General features: G+C 43.9%; 1 protein-coding gene across 1 annotated transcript in view; it reads right to left on the reverse strand.

The window, feature by feature from the left end:
- Nucleotides 1-23,371, reverse strand: part of atrn (attractin) — a 180,017-nt gene that overhangs the window by 75,320 nt on the left and 81,326 nt on the right. The window contains exon 25 of the mRNA XM_069661237.1: nucleotides 23,022-23,083. Coding sequence (XP_069517338.1) covers nucleotides 23,022-23,083 — 62 coding nt within the window. The remainder of the gene's footprint in view (nucleotides 1-23,021; nucleotides 23,084-23,371) is intronic.

The following is a 23,371-nucleotide window of genomic DNA, read 5'->3' on the forward strand; positions in this document are numbered from 1 at the left end:
CAAAATGCCCAAACAACAGTCATCCAACAAAATATCAGATTTTCCCCGAGGGAAACATCCACTGTAAAAATAGAAATTTGCACATCAAAGTTTTATGTCATCTAGGATGGCTCAATTTTGACGTGTGGGGGCGCCGGTTTAGCTCAGCGGTTAAACCGTTCATCCCATGTACGCAGAGGCCTCGGGCTCAACTCCAGCCCCCCTCTCTCCTCCCATATTTCCAACTCTATCTGTGTGAACCAATGACTGTATAGCTGGACGACGCGCCTCCATCTGCTCTCATTGCACAAAATTGATGCCAAAACAGCCCCCGTGATGGGCGCTGCCATCTTGGGATGGTGACGTCATTCGGAGCCAGAATTGCGCAGTAGAGATCGGCGGGTAGAGCAGCTGTTAGCCACTTCCGCTAACCATAACACACACTTAACTTGCTGAAAAAACAGCAAAGGTCCCGCACGTTGCCATATTTTACAAATGAACAGCTTCTCTGTGTTGGTCTGAGGTTAACGTTCACAGGTATGGAAACTTCAATGACTGTAGTGATTGTTTTAGTTACGTCTCCTCTTGCCGATCCTCTTCTACTCTGCTGATCCAGAACAGATCAGCTGCATTTGTCAACAGAGCTGTCAATCATCATTTTGACAGCATCAAATAACTAATTAAAAATAAACTAATCAGAAAAATGAACACTTGGACGTAAATCAGCATGATAAGAACTAACTATAATGACAGAAACCATGTTTGAGAAAAATGTATTTGGCGTCTATTTTGATTTTATAGTTTGACTCATGTCCCATCTGTTAACAGGCGGGCTTTATGACCTATACTGCAGCCAGTCAGCAGGGGGCGCTTGAAATGTTTTGGCTTCACTTTTAAGGAGCTGTCATGTCGTCTATCTGTTTGTACAGTCTCTGGTGTGCACACAAAAATACAAAGTCTTTCTGAAAACTGAGCGGTGGTACATTTAAAGCCCAGCTATAGTCGTATTTTAAGACATTATGACATAAAATGACCTGCTTGAAATAATAAATTGTGTCTCATATGTTTTTTTTCTGCAAAATCCGTTTAATTACCTTGTAAAAATCCTCCCAAATCATCTCCTCCTTCTCCCTCATTAAAAATTCCTGAATCTGCATAGGCCCCGCCCACTTTGTGCTACGTTACTCCTTTCATAAAATTACAGCCCAAAACAAAACACGTCTCTGCCGTCGTTTAGCGGCAACTTGTTGAAACTTAGCTAGCTTGAAATGTAGTAATTAGCAGTCGTAACGTTAACGTTAGTATTCAGTAGTGAGTTTGCAAAAGTTACAGTGACGGTTACAGGAAGTGGTTGCCATAGGTTACATATAATGATATGCATAGCATCACCCCGTCCATTAACGGGATTGGCTCCTTAGGTTTGTGACGTCTCAAACCTGCCAATCTGAAAACGTGTTGTTCAGCCTGTCCTTGGTACACTGCAGTTTAAAAGCAGACAGGCCCAGCCATGGAGATGACTGCTGATGTTGTCCCTGATATGTCTTGTAGCACATGAAGAACACCACATGGAGATGTTCACAAGGTTGAACACTTGATTGGGGGGCTTTAAACTAAATACAGTTTTAAACTGAGCTCAGTAAATATTATGTTTAATATGTGTTTCATAGACTAATGAGCCACTTTTCACACAAATACAAACAATATTCAATTTACCCATTATATAAACTCAGCTCTGTCACAGTGTGTGATCACAGTCGATGCAGCGGCACGTAGTTATGCTTATGATCTAATTAACCATTCATACAATTAACACCCAAAGTCTTAATGACATTGAAGAAAACAGCAAACATTCTTAATGATATTAATTGGGTTCTATTTGTTTGACATGAATGAAACACAATGCTGAATAAAAACAAACTGTTGCTTACATTTGACGCGACAGTGCTGATAAGTACACGACCCCTGGTTCTTTAAGTCCCTTCTACAACTTACAGAAAGCACACTGTGGCTGTCCTGGTTACTTAAGTGCATGTGAACACACCAAGTTACAATCTAAATCATTTACTCATGTTGTTGTCTCTTTGCTTTACGAATTTAGTGACGCGTTTAATTTAGATGCACTATGCTGTTATTGTTAAGTGTCTTTATTTGAGTTGGGACGACGCACAAAGAACATGAACCTTATATAGAACAAGGGAAGATGTATTGCACCTGGTTTAAGCAAATGTTCCCCCTGTAGTCCCTGGGCAGGTTTGTAAAATGGTAAGAAGACAGACATTATAAGAAACTACACATTAAAGGAGCACAAATTACACAAGACTAGACATGTAAAACAGAACCCTGACCCATACCCACACAGACCTAGGCATTAAAAGAGTCCACGCCCACCCAACCCCCACAAGACTGCACATATAAGACTAGAAATTAACACGTACACAATAGATCCCCGAGGCAGCCCACTCCACCCACTGGCAAGTTTGCGATCTGAGTAAGAACTGCTTCAACGGTCGGGAGAATGTTTGTAGATGTTATTAGGTCTGTTGGGAGATTGTTCCACTGTTTTATGGCCATAAAAGAGAAGGTTGATTTGCCAAGGGAGGCCTCGCGGTTTGAAATTCTGCACCCCTCCCCCGAGTGGTTGACCTCGTGGCTCGTGTTGTGATTCAGAGCTGAGAGTACCAAAATTCCTCAGCTGTTTGTCCTGATAGGCCAGATCAAAAGAGCATTTCTGGAACACTCCAGCATAGTGTTTGTGTCTATTTTTCTTGTTGCAGCAGCATTCGGTGAAATGTTACCTGAATGGACCCAGCTGGTAGCAGGCAGCTGTCTGGTTGAATCTGTGTACATGTTACCATATTGAGGCTGAAAACTGTTGATCTTGACATCTATAAAATATTTGTTTTGCTTTGTCTTAGTATCACAGGGATAATGTATGTGAATTCTCTCTCTTCAGGGGTTTAACGTTGATTTAATTAGAACTTCAAGTCCTACATAAATTCTCCAGACGTTCGGGCCTTCCAGCGAGACCCCTCGCGGATTCCTCTCAAAAGTTTTACCACCTTTTCATTCTGAACGCCTTCTCCCATTTTAATACCGGCTGTGATGCGTTCAGATCTTTATTCATCGCCCATATACCCCCCGCCCCCGCCCACCCTGTGTGTCTCTTTAAAGTGCAATCCATTCAAAAAATTCCCTTATCTCTCCAGGCTGAAGAGGACTCTTTAAGCGAGCCATCCGTTCAGCCATCTTATTGATCTGGCTTCCTGCTCGCTGCTTAAAGAGCGACACGGTGCTGATGAACGACCCGCGCGAATAGATATCAGGCCCGCATCAAAGAAGCCCCTGCTCAGCGGGGTGGGAGGGAAAAGGAGAGAGAGACAAAGGACGAGAGGAGAAGGAGAAGGGAAGACAAAGGGAACAAGGGGAATGGACAGTTACGGTGAAGGACGCATAGATAAAGGCAGATAAGAGGTTAGAAAGTGCCAGCTAAAGTCAGAACAAGATGGATATGGAAGCATATTAAGGACAAAAATGTGAGGTTCAGCTGTGTTTCTGCAGCTTCCGAGCACGAGCGATCGCACCAGCAACCCTTTTTGACTGGTAACATCGACAGGACACACACACACACACACACACGGACGTCAAGGTCATGCTTCTTCAAAGTTAAAGTCAGCACAAAAAAAACATGTTTTAATACCACATACCGCCCTGTGTCTCAAACTTGTATTCAAAACATGGCACGCTTTTATTTTGAAAGTAGGAGGAGGGTTTTGGGACGACCTCTCACCTCCAGGACAAATGTTACAAGTGATGCTTTGCTGCCAGTTTGAGTTTGTTCTCGGGGGAATTTTGTGGGCATCTTCCATATTCATGTTCATAATTCCATTTGACTCTCTAATCATGTGTTACTTGGTTATTTCCTCCCTCGTGCACAAAACTAATTCCACTCTAAATACATGAGTTTGCACTCTTAAAGGTTGACTTGCAGACCAGGAGGTTTCGTGCACTCTCGAATCTTTTGTTATTAATATGCAAAGAAAGAAACAACAGAGAGACGGCCACTAGCACAAAGAGAAGACACAGACACACGACTCAACTTCCACATTGGACGCTGCAGAGTTAGAACCCCTCCGTCACCCCGCCATCACACCTAGAACTTGTACTCTGGCAGGGAATAGAGATGAGTATCAGCCACCTGAAACAATCACACTTCACCTCTTTGTCTTGTCTGAAGTGCCATTGTTTTAGTAATCTGAACTCGAGTGAGAACTGCAATACTTAACACCCCAAGGTGAGCGTCATCATACACAACAGGAAAAGCTATGGTTAACTGTATCCTTAATATCTCTGGAGGTGCATCTTAAGCCTCTTTCCCACTGGTAAAAAAACCTGCTAACACCCGGCTTATTTTCTTAGTGGGAAAGGTTACAATCTGCATTCAGACCCGGGTCAATTGACTCTGCAGTAGACCCAGGTAATTATCGCCTCAGCTCCGATCGGCTTTGATAGGAACACAAAACCTGTGTCAATTTCTGCGACTCCTCGTCATCTCAGCTACAAATTCCGCCCGTCTCCGTCCGAGCAGCGCTTGAACATCGTTCCAAATTTGTTGCTGCCGAGTTTGATAAACAGACTGAATGAGTAATAGATACAATAAAGACCTAACCAGCGTAACATCTTCACCGTTTACTTACAAGGTTTCCGGTGCGTTTGTGACGTCAGACGGTGACGCAGCAGAAAAGAGACCAAAAGAAGGATACTTCACTGGCAATGGGAAAAGAGACAATCGGCATCTATAAGCAGGTCTTCATGGGTCTGAAAAACGCGCCTCAACACGTTCATTTCAGTGGGAAAGGGTTAAATAAGACCTTATTTTTTTTGTCATAAAAATATTCTTCCAATGGAAGCTCTGGTGTAACGGTGTCCTTTAAGAAGCTTTCCAATCCAACCTTAAACTTCAGTGTCTTTTTGTAGACTTTGTACAATTAGTCCATAATGATCCATTTCTTTACCTTTATAGGGATATTGACATCACTTCGGCAAACAGATTCTGATACCCCAGGTCCTGAAGAAAAAAGGTGATGGACCATGATGTGAATCACAGATAGATAGATAGACGTTCTTTATTGATCCCGAACTGGGAAATTGTGGCGTTACAGCAGCTGGGAATCAAAGCGAAGGAGGAAATAAACACACAGTAAAAAATAAAAACATATCTGAAAGGTAAAGGTACTCAAGTAAATCTCAAATACACAAGCTCTCTGTAAGGTGGTTCACTAGATGTGTTCATGTAGCTGCAGGTAGCCTGGAGGGCAACAAAACCCAACTCTCTCTGCAAAGAGCTCAGCCGCCATTAAAATCTACTGTGTTATTGATCACAATGTGGTTTTGATGCTACTTCAACCAGCCCGAGCTAGTTAGAGCAAAAGAACTCTGATGGCTTGTTCGAGTCAGGCCGCGTTTATTGTACAAAACGCCCGAAGGGAAATATATTAATGCCAGAATCAACTGTGTAAAAAAAGATGTGATATCTGTTTTTGTCAGTTCTGACATCTAGAACTCGTCATGAAATGTAACACTTAATCCACAGTTCTGGCAGTCCAATGGTAATGTAGCTGTGAAGTATCAGTTTGCACTCACACTGCAACAGATTGCTCTCCCAAAGACATCCCAGTTATTGCAGCTCCTTTGAGGATGCTTTTACATTCATTCATGCAAAACTGTTATGAATGTAAATATTGCAAGGAGTAACACACAAGCAAGTTAAAGTTACAGCACTCATTTCTATTTAATTGAATAAAATTGAACTGAAGTCCAGTGAGCAAACTCGGCTACAAATATCTCGGAGGAGACAATGGTGCTCAAAGGTTGGCGATGACGCTCCACCGCGTCGCAATTTTGCCATCAAGAAGCAGAAGAAGAAGAGCAGTCAGTTGTGCACAATGGTCGGCTAGATTTGAGATGACGCTACCCTGTCGAAATTCAAACACTGTGTACTAAATGTACGTGCAAGAAGTATGTGATCAAGCTTTTCAGTGACTTAAATGCTAGCACTAATTAGCAGGTGTACTGTGCTTGCCATACCTGGCTTGTTAGCCTGTTCAGTGTTTATCAAACATTTCTTTCATTTTCGATCAGTAAATAAGAGTCAGAAGTTGTTGGCTTGTCCCTGCAGAGATTACAGCAGACCAGAGTGATGAGAACATCGGTTATTTTCACTTTCTCAGTTTGTGTTGTTCACCAGCCGCTATCTCACCGCCGCTACTTCTTTAGTCTGATAAATAAACACCTGCTGTCAGTCACCATCACAAACAGATTCTCCTCTGTGGGAAACACGAAGTGAAACTAGCTCATTCATTATTTATGCAGTCTATGGCTAATAACCACTAGCTACGCTGAGGAGCATATAGCCTAGCTTCTTAGCCGTAGCTGGCCTGTTAGCTTCGGGCTAAATGGGTGTGTTTCAGCAAGCGGCCCGCCCATTGGCCTCAGCTTGTTCGGGCTCCGCCTCTTTGCCTGCCTCTGGATTAGCCGGCTCTGGCATTTCCAATATGGCGACAGCCAGCGCCAATCTCCAGAAACCTGTGGGTGACGTAACTGAGACTACGTCCATTATTTATATAGTCTATGCTTGAGACACAACAAATGTTTCAGTCCAGTTTTTGTATCCGTCCATGAGTCTTTCTGCTGTGCGATATCTCTTTTTGGAAAACTGCAGCCACAGAATTCTGCTCTTTCACTTATTCTTATATGAACTTAAACTTTAAAGCCATGTGTAACTGCAGCGACGGAGGCTTTGAGAGACAAAAACAGCTTGTTTTATGATGCAGCAGTTGGCCCTGCTTGCTGTAGAGCAGCACACCTAATCTGCAGTGCCACTGAAAACAGATGGCGATGCAGTGGGATCACGGAGATTGAAGGAAATGTGTCAATCAGGGGGGATATGATTCATCGGCTATAAATAAATAAAAACAATCTCTGCTTGGCGGGGACTCACAAGACGAAGTAACTCATAACTCCTACTTTGAGAGGAGTGCGTTTGACAGCCACACAGTCTTCATTTGGATTGATTTCTCCTCTAATGGGAAGTGTTTTTCCTCATAAACTGTCCCATTTAACCTTTCGCAGCGCATATATGAGTCATTTTTTTAAATGTAAGGAGTCCACTGGAGCTTGAATGACAAATTCGTTTGCATTTGAGGGTTTTCACCATACTGTCTGCACCCCCGAGGCCGAACAGACACGCCGGATGTGTCTGTTACCTCATAAAACATTTGCGAAGCTTTTTTAGTGAATTTTTTGGAGGGCTGGTTTGTTTACTTTGGCTGGTGGTCTTAACTTCTGCTTATTTTATCACCACACTTCTGCCACCAACTGTTCCTCCCTCGGCAGTCAGCGAAAATGTCATGTCAACCACAGCACGGCGCTGCGCACAGGCTGGTAGACGACACGATAAAGTCTTGTGTGGATCAAAACGTTTTTCCTTTGTAATTGTACATATTATTTTAAAATGAAGTCAGACACAAAATTATAAGCAGAAGGTATTATTTTCTCTCTGACAGCTCATTAGCGTACATCAAGTATTGAAAACAGGCAGTTTTAAATAGGATGAATATGACAAGCAGATATTTCTGTTCCCGCTGTTTTGATAGCACTTAATTAGCTGCATAAATGATGAGTTTAAAATCAGGTTCATGACAACATTTGTTAACAAAGGCAGCACAGATTTTCCAGACATGAACACTGCGTACAGGATGCTCTCACGCTGATGAGCTAATATTGTTATCCACACTAATCAGCCTTTTAAATATTACTTTATGCATTCTATACTTTCATAGGAATACTGAAGAATGTTTGATTAATGTGTCAGTAAAGTCATAACTCATGCAAGCCTGTGACAAAAACAGACAGGCGGTTAAGAAGGTAGCTCGTGCCTCATAAACTAAGGAAACTTTATCAGTAGACCAGTGAGACATCCTTTCCTTGCGCTGTTTAAAACAGAGGCAGATCATATCAACTACTGAAGCGTCTGTCTGACATATTACCAGCTGATGTGTAAGGGATTACGATAGTGAGCAGGTTGCATCGCGGAGGAACCCCGGCAGGGTGTGCAGGACCCTGACTCGATGTTATCCCGCTTATTACTCGGCTATTTACTTATTAAATCAATTATTTGACACAAAATATTGATTTGGAAATTATTTTATAAAGCTAAAAATGATTTCCATTTTCCGTTTTAAAAATAGTCCGTAACACTCACTGCATCCATAGCAACGGTTAACTCTGCAAGCTTCTTAAAGTGAGCTAAGCTAGCTGTTGTTACATTAAATGGAAACATTTCCACTGATGGCGAAGTAAGACGAGGTGGACGAGACCGCAGGAAGCATCGCAGCAGCTGATGGAGGTTTTCTGTCTCGTCACCGTCAGAGTCTGTTGACGTTTTCTTTTCCATTCACCGTCTTTAAACTTCGCCGTATCCCGGACTGTGTTCTGTTTAATGTTTACTTCATGTGCCGTCTTCAGCTTTGTAGCTCTCTCTGTCGTCGCCTTCAGTTTTTGAGTTGTTTAACCTTCATTAGTCTTTGTGTTGTGTCTCTTTTCTTTTTTTCCCTCTGTAAACCGACGTCAAATTTACCTTCTTTTGACAGATTGATATGATTACAGTTAGTCCTCAGGATTGTGGGATTGCAGCTGCATCCCTAGCAACAGTCTGTTCTCCATAACAACGGTCTGTTATCGAGAAATAACAGACCTCAGAATGTCTTAATTAACCAATCAGAATCATGTATTTAAAACAGCCGTGTATTAAGAGATATATTTGTATCGTCCATATGTTTTCCAATATGGGCTGATAGGAAAACGTTTTTAAAGACAACATAATGCTAAAAACAAGGCTTGAGGCACCTGATGAAGATCTAATGGTTTTCAAACCATAAAAATATTAATATTTAAATATAAATAAAATATTTTTGTAGCTTGGAATAGGAGCTTGCCTTTTCTTCTCTGATGCTGTTGTTCTGATCTCCCTGCAGTTATCTTTAGCACACGTAACCACCCTTCTTCTTGCACTTTAGAAACTGTGCCATCTGATAATTTGTCCAGCAAAGCGCACTCGAACTACATAGTTTACAAAGCTCTCAGCGCCGTCTGAAGCCCATGTAGCAGAGCATTATAGCTTTGTAGACTTCCTCGCACTTGAATTGGTTGACAAAGTATTACAATGTGACATATTCATAAAGCCTGTTTAAGAAAGCAGCCTTCTGAGAGCCACTGCCTGAAAGTCAGTGCCCAATCCACACGGTAAAGTTTTACTTGCATCCCAGCTAAAAAGACACTTTATATGCCGTCATACCAGTAAACCGGTGAGTTATTCCCCTCTAAAACTGGTTTGAGCATGTCTCTAAATAATACTATATCAGTCTGGCTGTAATATAAAGAAATATGCTGGGAATACACGCTGAGAATCAAGCAAACCTTTCTTGACTAAATGGAGTGAAAGAATGATGGTGGCTGTCTGTTTCAGTGGCAGGCTGGAGTGTGGACAGAGAGCCGCAGAGAGAGTGTATTACTGTATAGCCACGAGCAGCTCGGGCCAGAGAGGTGAGCTCTGACGTGTCATTGGCTAACCTGACAGCAAGACAACAGCCACGGGGCAAACACCAACAGAGCGGCTCTGTTGTCCGCAGCCAGCTGAATACTAATCCAGCAGCCTGCCTCTCCTGCCTGCTGCGGGCTTTGACTCCGGGGCGGGACAGTTTGTCTGCTGAACCACACGCTAACCAGCAGTTGCTTTAGAGGTCCTATTCTGCCATGCCAATATACACTGAAGCCCGGCGTGGGTGGTGGACGCCAAGAAGTGTAATCCACCTGAAATAGTAGCACTTCATGGAATACTAATTTATGTGTTATCTCTTTGGCTATATGTTTGTTTACGCACTCGCTGGACCAGGTTCTCTCCTTCACGATCAAAGTGTCCTCACAGGTAATGTGGCAGGTTTGCTGCTGTGGCGTTCAAAGTCGTCCAGCTGAACTTATTATTAGTATTTTCTTTACAAAGCTTTGTTCTCTGCCCCCCCATTCAAATTACTGGATGTTAATTAGTGACATATAATTAAATTTGCCACCAACTGTTATCGTTTCAGCGCTTAAAACTTGTTAAGATGACAGGCTAAAGCTAATTAAAACTGCAGCTCTTTTGAGGTGAAAATTGCACTTTTAAAAAAACTGGAAGGACAATAAAACAACACTTTATCAGAAGTGTGTGCGGGGGGGGGTTGTTGTTGTTTGTTTTTCCGCTTGTTTCCTCGTGTTTTTATTACATTTTGTTTTAGAAAATGTTGAATATTGTCTGTTATAATTAATTTTATGTGGACCCCAGGAATAATACTTGTTACTGCGGTGATAATTAATGGGGATTCTTCATCCATCCATTATCTGTACTGCTTATCCTGTTCAGGGTGGCGGGGGCGGCTGTCATTGGGCGAGAGGCGGGGTCACACCCTGATCGCCAGTCAATCACAGAGCTGACACAGAAAACCTTTCATGTTTACACTCACAGCTACGGGCAATTTTAGAGCCGCCCTAACGAGTATGTCTTTGGGCTGTGGGAGGAAGCCGGAGTACCCGGAGGGAACCCACACATGCACGGGGAGAACATGCAAACTCCACACAGAGAGGCCCGCTTTGTCCGAACAGGTAACAGATAACAGGATACTACCTGCCCCAGATGTTACCTAGGTATAGAAGAAGCCACAGTGAACAACACTGAGATGAAAACAGAAGCGGCAGTGAGTAAGGGATGAAAGCAGATCAGGAAATATGAGGATTTCGATTGGTGAACAAAGAAGCAGATTAAACATCACCGAGCCGAGCGTCACGTTGTTCTCTCTGCACAGGTAAAGAGAAGAACAGGGGGAGTCCAAAGACAATGCTTCTTTTTATCTATTTGCTTTTAATTGGATAAGCCTGATATAGCTCATTTCCACATCAAGAGCGCTGCAGCCTTTGAAAGACATGTACAGTACGAGGATGTTTGGACATGAGGCTGATGGGATGGGAAGAAAAGGCTTCTCCTCCCTCATGGGACTCCCCAGGAGCGCCTTAGGGCCCAGTTCACGTTCCTGTACTCTCCTCCCTACTCGTTACAGGTGAGGAAGAGGAGGCGTGGATGTTCTGAGTCAAACCGACTGATCTGAGTCATTTATTATTAATGGGGCGCAGAGCGGCTTTCAGCTCCTCGCGGACCTATCGGGGGGAAGGCTTTAGCCGCGAGGCGCTTCTCGCACTCTCTCTATCTGCTCGTTTCTATCTGTGGTTCCTCGCTGATGACCTGAGCGAGGTCAGATGCAAAGAGGGAGTGTTAAAGAATGCAACAGAGGGGGATAAAGGGAGAAAAAAGGAGATGAAGCAAGAGGTGGGGAGAGCAGGTTAGAGAGGGAGGAAGGAAGATGACGGAGATGAGCTAGACCGAACGTTGGAAAGTGGAGAAGAAAGCAGGAGGAGGGGAGCAAAGTGAGGCACGAACTAATGCAGGAAGGTAAACAGACAGGCGGTGATGCAGCAGCAAAGTTTCAGATGAAGATGGAGAGAGCAAGAAAGAGGTAGAGACGAACAGGAAGAGAGACAGAGAGGAGTAGAAAGCCTGGGGAGGAGAGGAGAGCGGGGGTTCTGGTACAGCACCGTTGGCAGCCCCTGCTGAGAGCCCATGGAGGCCCCTCAGGACAGGCAGGCCGGGTTTGAGTGTGTGCTGAGTGTTGATCTGCCTCTCTCTCTCTTCCTCAGGTGTTTCAGGGAAGAGCGAGGGAGGGTGGGAGAGAGGGAGAGAGCGTCTGCTGTCAGTCAACACCGCAAGGAACAAGCTGAGGGCTTACATGAAAGCTGTGTGTATGAACACGTGAGAAAGTGGCTGGGCCGCTAGGGTCGCGAGCCTATCCCAGCAGTCAATGGGGCGGGAGGCGGGGTTGCACCGTGGACAGGTCGCCTGTCAATCACAGAGCTGACACATAGACACAGAAAACCTTTCATGTTTACGCTCACACCGACGGGCAATTTTAGAGTCACCCTAACGAGCATGTCTTTGGACTGTGCGAGGAAGACTGTGTACAAAACATAACCTTTATTTTCCTTTCAATTTTAACCTCTTATTGTCACTTGTTTATTTGTAAATTTATATATTTTTGTACATTTTTATAATCTTTTGCAAAAATCTGGATACATAAAAAGTCTGTTTATAGATCTCAACATTTCTGAAGCTCGAGCAACATTTCCCTGACAGCTGGATGGAATCACAGCTTTGGCTTTATGTGTTTGTGCTGCAGAGTTCTCCCCCACTCTGTCCGGCTGTCAATCACCCATCAGCCGTCCTGTCGCTGCTGCTGGTGACGCTGATGCAAGCCGACGTTTGTGTACAAACACAGACGTGTGTGTGTGTGTGTGTGTGTGTGAGAGGAAGCGCTGAGCTCAATACCACCTATCACAGTTAGGGTCATTGTCACTTTCTTTTCAAAAGTGATGGATCGCTTTACGAACGAGAAGACAGAAAAGCTCTCAGCTCGATAGTGAAGCCGCTGAGAACAAATACCACGGGGGAAATAATAGGGAAAGATCTGTCGTTAGTAAACTGGCTGCAATTTAAATTGACATTTGGAATTGATTGTATTGAGCTGAAACAAACACGCACTCACGCAGGCTGCAATCCAGAGCTTTAAAGGTACAGTAGAGAAACAGAAGAGCCAGGCAGTGTATGCATCGTATGTGTGTGTTTGAAAGACAATCATACAGCTCCGACTGAGTGGCCAGCTGCCTCCTTTGTTTGACTGAAGAGTGGTTGAGTGCATGCATGTGTGTGTTTAATGCATGTGCAGAAGACTTTGGGGAGATTTCAGTGCCAGAGTCGAAACCTGCAGATGTTTAAGAGGCTGAGTTGTGAGATGATGATCACAACAACCAAATTATTTATGAGCTGTTTCAGGAGTGGCCACTACGCCCCCAACTGAGCCTGTGTCTGTGTGTGTGTGTGTGTGTGTGGCAGTGCACCAGTACTTGACAGTGTATGGTCAAGCTTTCTTCTCTTTCTGTGTCTTCATTAATATAATAACAAATCAACATCAGAGTGTAAATATGAGCAAACAGGTGCTGCTGAATCCTCAGAAGGGAAGAAGCTAAATCAACACAAGTACCACACTCCAATCAACACTGCCAGATGCAAAAGTTACAACTGCTGGGAGGATTGGCGTCTCCCATCTGCCAGAATCATCAAACCATTGATAAATTATTTAACTCGAGTGCCTTCATTTTCTTGATTCTGGACCAGTTCATGAAGGACCAGTACCTGCTGGAGTCAACAGCAAAGTCGGTGTCAGCGCTTTCGTGCAGCCTGAAAGGACAGGGTCTGTACACCCAAATAAGAATGTGGATCTTCGGCCATTTTTACGTTGCAATTCCACCACCGCACGATAACGATGCTCCGTCGACATGCCGCCTTCGTCCTTTTTACACTGTGTGTGTTTAAGTGGCGTAATAATCCCGCTTGAACCGGCAGTGTGAAAGAGCCTTTTGTTTACACATGCTGCTGTTGAGGCTAATTCATGACACTCACTATAAACAGAATCAGAAATGAATGTTTGTCTTTAATCTTTATTTAAAGGAAACAGGAGAAGGAGGTGCCACTGGCATCAGCTAATGAGGATCTCTTTAAGTACATTAGATAGATTTTAAAAAATGCATTTTCATCCCCTGAATTTGGTTGGAGGCATGGATCTTTTTTCTGATTTGGGTGAACCAACTCTTTGAAAGTTTTTCTCTGCCTTCAGAGCTGCACGATTACGGCCAAAATGATGATAGCGATTATTTTGATCATTATTGACATCCCCGATTATTTATTAATTTTAGTTTCAATTTTCTTTTACATAGCCTACTTTCACTTTAGATAAATAAAGAACTTTCAGTTACATTTTGGCTGCATTCCTCAGGTGGTTGAACAAGTACGTTGTGTTGCTTTGCGGCGCAGACACAGCTTTCATGCACTCAGTACAATTTTTTTTCTTGATTGTCATCACCTGCCCTAAACCTGAAATACCTCCAAACAAGGTTCGAGTGACTTGCTCTCTTCAGCGTTCAAAACGTGACTGAGCGTTAGTCGCCGACATGACACGTTTGACACTTCAAAGACGTAACAAGTAAGTTTGAGCTCGTAATGAAAAACAACAGAGAGGCATTTACTGCTGCTGTAACTACGGCAACCACAGACAGATTCGACTGAAAGTTGCCAGTTAACATGGTCACTCATTGGACTGAAATACCGTTCACTGTTGTTTACTCTTCCACTCAAAACTGCCGCTGCAAGGTCGCTCAAAACATGACGCGCAAGCTCCCCCGAAAAGTGAAGCCAAAACCTCTCCATCGCCCCCTGGGGGAGCGGCTGTTAGTTTAGGGAGCGCTTGATTTAATATGCAGCAGAGTTTTCTACGGGTGGAGCACACATTGTAAACGTCAATGTCGCCGTCAATCAACTCTGTAATCGTGGGACGCCAAAATGGTGATCGGGATTAATATTCAATTAATTGAGCAGCCCTGTTGCCTTCTAGTGATAAGAAACAGAAATCACAGGTTAGCTAGCTAAACTACTAGCTTGATTATTTAGTTGGGTTGAGTCTGCAGCTGACTGAATGTAATACTGTTTAGTAGTAATTGACCAATCGTGTATACTGACAAATGTTTTTCAAGAAAGGACTCTTGATGTGACTTTTACTCTTACATTTCCAAAAAGCAATCACCACAGGCTAACTGTTATAAATTGATCATTTTAGCACCATTAAGAGGAAAAAAGGGGTCAAGGGGCCTGCAGCGGAGAATGAGATGGGGGGTAAAGGGTGAACTGACAGTGGGAGGTAGCAAGAGGAGGAGAGCGACAAACACGACTCTCATGCTAACTGGAGAGACCTGAAAGTGACGACACTAATTACCTTTCTGCTTTAACGAGGTAAACGGTTCAGAACGAGGTCGGCGAGTTGAGTAACGCTGCTGCTGCATGCTGATGCTGCATGCTGATGCTAGCTGCAGCGATGGCAGTACTCAGGGTCTGATAGTGACGAGAAACCGTCTTTATTGCAGATTCTGACGATGGCGCTCAAGACACTCAAAGTCAAAACAAAATGAAAAAAATAGAGAACTGTTTGTGACCCGTTGACTCCACAGGGTTTCAGATGTCGACAGAAAACTTTGATGCACATCCGAGTCAAACCTGTCTCTCGGATGTGAAATGTTAAGACCCCGCGATGGCAGCGGGGTGATTCATTCATATCATCAAATCCCAGCTGCCAACACACCCACCCAGACTTGGCCCAGGGCGGGCAGCCTGCTGGTACCCCTCCTTTTAATGCCTCCGCCTCAGCCAAATGATGTCTCCCCTCTGTTCAAACAGCCGGCAAAGCAATATAAACCGCTAATCATTTTAAGTACACAACCGTGATAACACGGCGCAAAGTGAGGTGAATTATGATTTTTAAATGTGCTTTAAATTTTATTAATTCATCTCAAAGCAGACGACATCTTTCACGAGTGTTGTGTCATACGAGCTGTGTGAGGGGCTATGGTCATTAATGTTGCATGCCTTATTCACAATACCAATGAGGAGCCCCAAACCAGCCGTCATCTGTCACTCAATGCAGCTTCCCTGCTCTCTCTGTGGCACTGACACCCAAGCCCTCTTACTTTCCACTGAGGATGTCGTTTCCAAAAACAGCTGGGCGACGTTACAGAAACACGACTGAGTGAAGTAGGAGGCGACTATTTGAAGGTGCGTGTTAATCCACAGTTGGTTCTCTGAAGTGCATTCACAGCAGCAGCAGAGTGTTTGTGGGATTGTGTCAGAATAAACTGTATTGTATCTAGATTTCTGTTAATATTTAACAGTTATTGCTTTTGGATACACAGTTAATACTCGTTATGAGGCTTCATTTGTTGCTGATTTTGGTCTTTTGATGGAATTTGCTGACTGTAAAAATCACCTCACTAGTTGATGCAGGTTTGGTGTATCTGGGGCAGAGTCCTGCACCAGGTCGGGTAACCCACAAAAAGGTTATGTAATGGGTAAAAAGGATATTTATATAAATTCGCAGGTATGGGCACGGTTAAAAATGAACAAAATGCGGGCGGGCAGCGTGTGAGAACAAGCAGCCGCCGGGATATGTTTGATTGTGAAAGTTTCACCCACACATCCAGCCAAGTAATGGAACGTCACGATAGCAACGTAGGCTAGCGATACCGACGTTGTCAGTGGCTTTGCTGCTTGCAAAAAATGCAAAAAAGTGTTAGCTTTTGAAAGCCGCAAGCTAGGCACATCGTCGCTAAGGAAACACATCGACAGATACTTTTCGAAGAGCAGAACTCTCAATCCGCCAAAACAGGAGGACAAGGAGGCCATAACTCAGTTAGTGGTGAAAGTTGTATGTAAATATCAGCACAGTGAGTAGCAACATACAGTTGGTGATTCTTCTGTTAATTATTAACCTTTTTTGTTAAATGTTTTTACATGTAGCACTTGTGCAAGTAAAAATAAAGCACTTGAAAGTGAGTGACTGTAGCCTTGTGTGTTTAAATGAATCACAGGTCGGGTCGCGGGTCTTACATTACCTGAATTGGAGATAAATGCAGGTAACGGGTCGCTCTGTTAATAAATTTTGCAGGTATGGGCGGGCTTGCAAAACTGGAGCGGTGCAGGACTCTGATCTGAGGCTTAACACTTTCACACAAAGGACTATCAGTGCTTCCCATCATCTTTCTGGCCCCTCACATCTTCTGCATCGAGGTCAAGAAGTTGCACTTGAACACTCCACAAAGACTACAGCCAATAGTCTAACTAACATGCAAGTTCTGCACCTGTGTGAGAGGAAATTCCCCTTACAAGCAGGCCACAATAGTTCGTATATTGGACTGATGATAATACAAACCTTTGTTATGATAAAGCAGCATTTGTCGACCAATTTTGCACAACTCAGAAGGTTTATAATGCAGCTTGATTTCATTGAGAATGTGTCTGATAAAAGAGCACGAATGGCCCTGGCAGTGTCGGCCCGTGGTGTTTTTGCTTGTGGGACAAATGAAGCTGTTTGCATGCTTTCCTCACTTCCGTTTCTCTGCTCATGCGGTGATTCGCTTAACTGAACAACCAATCAGAATAATTTTTCTCGCTGATGGGCTCCACCACCGATTCAACATGCTCAATTTGCTGAAAAGCTGCAAACAAGGGCTGACAACTGCCAAATGTACGGGACACAAAACAAAAACGAGGGCCACAGATGCTCACCGGCTGCTGGACGATGGCCAGAGGCCGGCTGTCGGCCTGGTGTGTGGGTGCTCACACAGAGAGCATTCTCACTCTTCTCACACGCTCCAATAAGAAAGACTTCTCCACAGCGGAGCTTGCATTTAGTGAAGGGTGAAAGTGAGCATGTCCACAATAAAGCAGTCATCTCGAGTTTGTCTCGAGCTATCTCAGAGTCTGCAGCAAATGTGAACGCCCACCGCTCTGTGTATTGATAGATGATTGGCCTGCATAATCAATACAAACAAGATGTCATGCATTGATCTTGAGTTTCTAATCAGGGGGACCATGCTGTTTAAGACAATGAACTAATTCACCCTGTCTTATGAATCTATAGAAAGAGGAAGCTTGAGCTGGGCTCATTGATTTCACTGGTTATGACGTCTGTTGCCGGCCAACGTACTGTGCTGTAGCTAAGTAATATTGTGAGTTGTTGAATAAGAAAATATTCTCACTCATTTTCTAATTTGCAGGATAATGGCGGAGCTCCGACCCTGCTGTGGTTCCTCCTGATAAAGAGTGTTTAAATAATAGTTGGGCTCCTGAAACCTCCAGGTGAACTTCCAGAATCAGGAAACAGGAATGTGCAGTTTCTAACAACAAAGATATCACTCCAGGGTTGGTTTGGAGACGTTATTAGTATTGGAACAAAACAGACATGAATCCGAACTCTTTCTTTAACAGACTGAAGAAACAGACTCAAGTATCTCTGACTAGTGGCACTCTTTTGGTGAACAACTCTGCCAGCCTCAGGGGTACACCTCCCGGTGGGACCACCAATGTACTAAAAATATATGGAAGCACTCGTGCTGGATGAAAGTGCCCACCAGAAAGCAGGAGTTATTTAAATATTAGCAGTAGAGCAGCACAGATGTGCCTGTGAGGTACATTCTCAGGGGAAGCAGAATTTTCTGGGACATCAGGCAGCAGTGCCGGGCTGACTATTAGAAGGTTAAGTCAAGTTTTTAAAGAAGTAAACAGCGCGGCGGCCCGAAGCGTGGTCAGTGTTCTAGAAGAGCAGTTCAGAAGCTGTTTTTCTTCCGTTACTTTGACGTTTCCATCAAAAATAAAACATAGAAATAAACTCGGAGCCCACAACAAAGAAGTCGGATCCCACTGCAGGTCAGAGAAGTCGCCTGGTGTCTGGATACTTGACAGTTTTATCATCAGGCCCTGACCTTGTTTTTCCAGGATTATAGCTACATCAAAACACGTCGTCTCTCTTGTTTGGCCCACACTGCTTCAAACTGGTTAATTCTGCAGAAGCTGCGGCTGAAGTATTAACACTTGACTGAATAGGACATTAAAGTGCTCCTGTAGGTTTGCTCGTTCTTCTCTAAGTCTCCGAGACGAAGACGTAACCTCTGCAAGTCCAAGTTTTCACTTATACCTCCGCTGAATCGACGCTGAACTTAAACAAGAACTATAGAGGAAATAGAGAAACAACTTTTCTCTCCCACATAACTAAAGTAAGAGAGGAAATTAAGTTACATGAAGTTTAGTCCAACTTCAAAAAGTAGCCACAACTGCAGTAATATTTCCATGACAAATACGTCCCGGCGTGCGACGTTCAAAAAGTTGCATTTCATGATCACTCTTTCAGCTTCCTCCAGTTTGGACTTATGTAGCCAAGAAATTGTCATTCAGGTCACTTTTACTTCAAAGGATGCTTGCTTTGGCAGCAGCCAAGTTTTAAATTAAAAACATGACAGCTTGAGTGAAAAAAAAAAAGAAAGAATACATTTTCATTGCATCTCCAAAAATGTTTGGGAAATTTGTCATTCTCCGGGGCTTTTCTTGCCCTGGAAGAAAACATTAAATTTGCTCAACTAGAGACGACATTCAATTTGTAAATCGTGAACAATTTTCCATAAATATTTGCAGTCTGTTCCCGACTGAGCTTGAATTTAAAGAGGGGTGAATAAAGTGTTAATTCACACTTGAAAGCAATCATTCAACGTAATGAGTCCGAGGTGAGAAGCTGCTGGACAGCTGGACATGAATATATGAATGCAACGTATTTTTGTAAACGCCGATGTTTAATGCATCTGGAGAACGCTTGTGGGGAGATGTTTGCTGGTGCTGCAGATAACAGGACGGCACCACCATCATCTGTCCCCACAGGGAAACGTGGCACAGAGAGAGAGTCAGAGAAAGAACTAAGAGCGAGAAAGAGTGAGATTAAGACAGAGAGAAAGTCGGAGTGAAGAAGAGCAAACAATTTCCACGTTAATTAGCATCCCTCTCCTCCCCCGCAACACAAGCAATGCAGCGCCCAAAGTACCAGAAGCAAACAGGGACGAGGCTGCGAGCTCGCTAACTTTAGGGTCTGCGCTCATCTGTGCTGAATCAGTGGCAGGCAGCACACACATCAAAATAAGAAAGACTGAGCTGGGGGGATTAGGAGAAAGTCAGAGGGAGTGGTGGGAGGCTCGGAGGAAGGAAAACAGAGGGAGGAAGAAGAGAGGGGGTGGAACAAGAAAGACAGATAGAAGGAGGGAAGCGAGGGACAGGGCAGAGCGAGAAATAGAGGAGGAAAACACAACAGAAGGTGGAGATGGAGAGCTAGAGATGAAAGAAGAGGAGGAGAGTGTGAGGGGCAGGGAGGGAGATAAGGGGGATAGGAGAGAAAGAGGTAAAGCATGGATGGAGAGAGGAAGGGGGAAGCAAGGAGGGGGAGACGAGGAAGGACAGAAAACAAGAGGAGGAAGAGGTGAGCTGAGGGTGAAGAAGGAAGCGGGAAAGACAGAGGAGGGAAGTTGATAAAAAAGAAAAAGATGGAGTGATAGGGTTAAAAAAGGATAGAGACAAAGGAGAATGAATGAGGGAAGATGCAAAAAAGAGTGGGAGTGAAAGAGAAAAGGAGGGAGAGGATTGGAAACGAAAAGAAAACAGGAGAGGATACATGAAATGGGAAGGAAAATGAAACAAAGAAGTTGGAAGGGGGACAGAAAAAACAACAAAATGGACTGAAAGAGGAAGAAAGGGAGGATGGGGGAGAAGCGGGGATAGAGGTGAAACAAGGGATGGACAGAGATGGAAGGAGGAGGAATGTCAAAATGATGAGTCAGAAAAGGAAAGAAGGCAGAGGAGAGGAAAAGAGAACAACAGAGATTAGCAAAAGATGAAAAGGAAAGGAAAAAAGGACAGGAAGAAGGAGGGAGGACGATGAAAACGAGTTAGCGATACAGTGAGCTGAGAGAGAGACGGGTTGCTGTGATGTCCGCTTCCTGCACACAGCAGGCGCAGGCTGCACGCGTCGAATGCTGACACGCAAACATTCAAATGCTGACGCATGTGTATAAACATACAGCATCACGAGCGACTAACTGCAGGGTCGGCATTTGTATGCAAAGGAAGCGAGGTGTGTAACTGCACTTGTAGTCCTGCAGCCTTTGATGCTGAATACCATCCAAAATAAACCTCAGTGTCGGGGGTGATTTGTTCAGTCGATGCAGAAACATACAGTTATTGAACATCGCTGTATTTCTTTGGGTTAGCACAGAAAATAAAAGAGTATCTTTCAAATCAGCCCTATCAAATCTCTCTGCCCGTGTTGCTGCTGGATCAATAAAAGCAGCGTGACTGGGAGCAGCCATTTTTTTCAGAGCATTGTGGAGAAACATGAAAAAGTCCTTCAATTGTCTCCTGTGTTGTCGGCGCACACAAACAACACTTGAATGGGATACACAGGAGGATAAAATACACACATGCATTCAAGCATGTACGGAACACACTTCTCCCAATTTTTGGTCCACTCTTATTTCTGAATCGATAACACATTAAAGAGGTTCCTGAAGAAGCAGCGTGCAGGCCTGAGGATTCATCACAGCTCAGCACACGTGCACGTGCGTGCAGCCCTGCCAGGTTAGCAAACCAGTGTCTCCATCACTACAAAAAGCAGCGTGTTGCTCTGCCAAGAACCCTTTAGGAATGTTCTTTTGAATTCTCGTCACGATCCAAATGTTTCCAAAAGATACCAGAAACTGTACGTCGGGATGAATCACGGGGAAAGTAACGCGCGACAGAAAATGTGTTTCCTTCTACTTTAGATTAAATGAAATATTTGACTCACTGTTGAATAAGCAGAAACAGAAAGCGCTGTACATGTGAGAATGTCACACATGGTAACCTTCAAAAGAGCAACTAAACAGCTGCTCAAAGCTTGGTTTTGCTTCGGGCCTGTGGTTAAACTTCTCACCTTCCTTTAGTGATTTAGGAGTGTACATCAAGGTGTGTCTTCAAGTTCTCTTCGTCCGTATACTCTGGCTCAAATAAATAAGTATGGCAGTAAATCAGGTAAATATTCAGCCATGGCTCTGAAACATATTCCTGCTGGCAGTCCTCTACGTAAACAAATCCTCTCTCCAACTCTAACTCACGTTTCCACCGTCCTGTTCAGGTAACACCCGCAAGATTTCAGAGCAAGACTTCTCCTTGAGCGAAACTTCTGTTTCTGGTTACACAAAAAGGATCTTACTCTTTAATAAAAGGATCTTTGTAGGGGAACATTTCCGTAATGTTGTCGGACACCTGGAGTAACAATCTGAGCCTGTCAGTGGCCAAAAAAAAGCACTTCTAGTGGATGTACTTTGATCGGGCGCAATTGCCCCTGGATTATGTTGCAGCCATATCACGTCTACGCCGAAGGCAACCTACTGGATCAATTCCAAAGGTTTTTGTTCCTATGAGTCATTTGGACACCTAAATTTGTACAAATAGGGCCCAGGTTTAAAAATACAGAACTTGTCCTTTAACTCACTATCGCCAAATGAGCTAACACAATGGTGATTGAGCCTATGGCCAATTGATGAAAGCCTTTGCATTTGCAGTATTACAGACAGTGACGCGTTTTCCATCAGCCAGCAGTGGTTGGTCTGCCAGAGAGGGTAGGCGGAGCTAAGCGGCTGCTTTTCCGCTCTCTGCAAGTGTTGCGAGTAAACAGTAATCTACTATGGCTGAACAAACAAAGAAAAGATGGATGACTACAGATACAACTTCAACAAGAAGTGAAAATCCAAAGAAGAAGAAACAAACTCGACGCTCAGATGAAGCAAACAGTCTGAAAAGGAAAGCGACCGTCAGCCAGGAAACTCAAGAGTTACAACCGGAGCCAACCGTGGACGTCACACATGCAGCACTGTCTGGATATCTGGGAAGTGTGCTCCTGCAATTACCGTTTATCGCCATAGGTGGCGCCAAAGAGAACAAAACTGAGATCTTAGCGATTATAACTTTAAGTAGGCTATTGAACAAAGCAGTGTAGCAAATAAATCATTATTATTATAATCCTCAGGTTAAATTGGCTTATATTCATATTTCAGAGCAGTTGGTTGGTTTTTCTGCGCCTCTGTTTTCCCTGTTTACCTGCTGGACTGCAGAGATGCCATGAAGTAAGCGTCTGTGTTTCAGTGTGCATGATGTGAGTAAATAAAATAAGACAGTGGGAGTTGTGTGCATGCTGACCGCTAACCAGCTCCGATAAACCAGTGAGCTGCAGCGCTTCTTCATAGTAATAGCTGGTGCACCGGCACAGCAGAGCAGCTCTGGTGATCCATCACTCGGGTTCACACTGCATCAACCGCACACACTTATTCACACATACACACACACACGGGGACATTGAAGGCGACTGCTGCCGCTTCAACGCAAACACGTGTGTGGTTTGGAGTAAGTGAACTGACAGGAGAGAAAAGGGGGGAGGGGGGGGGCTGCTCACCTGAAGAACGTGACAAAGAACTGCACCAGATCCATGAAGTTACTGTGCTGCGAGAAGGCGATCTGCAAGACAGAGAAAAAAGGGACATAAGAGTCAGAGATCTGCTTTAAGAGGGGGATTTTAAGACAAGAGGTCAGCATTATTAGACGCTCATAAACATGCACGCTTCAGAACGGATTCGACCTTGTACATCTGACAAAAGGCACACAAACGAGCAGGAGGGATAATGCTGCTTCTGCTCACAAAGGCAGACGATGCATGCAGGATGTGTGTGCTGTAGTCTGCAGATCATACAGGTACATGTATGACACTATGCTGTCAGCCTTTGCCTTTTGATGCATGTTTTTTTA

The sequence above is a fragment of the Semicossyphus pulcher genome, unplaced genomic scaffold (assembly GCF_022749685.1).
Source record: "Semicossyphus pulcher isolate SPU_LCO1_2020_fin unplaced genomic scaffold, fSemPul1.0.p SCAF_14, whole genome shotgun sequence".
Classification (NCBI taxonomy): domain Eukaryota; kingdom Metazoa; phylum Chordata; class Actinopteri; order Labriformes; family Labridae; genus Semicossyphus; species Semicossyphus pulcher.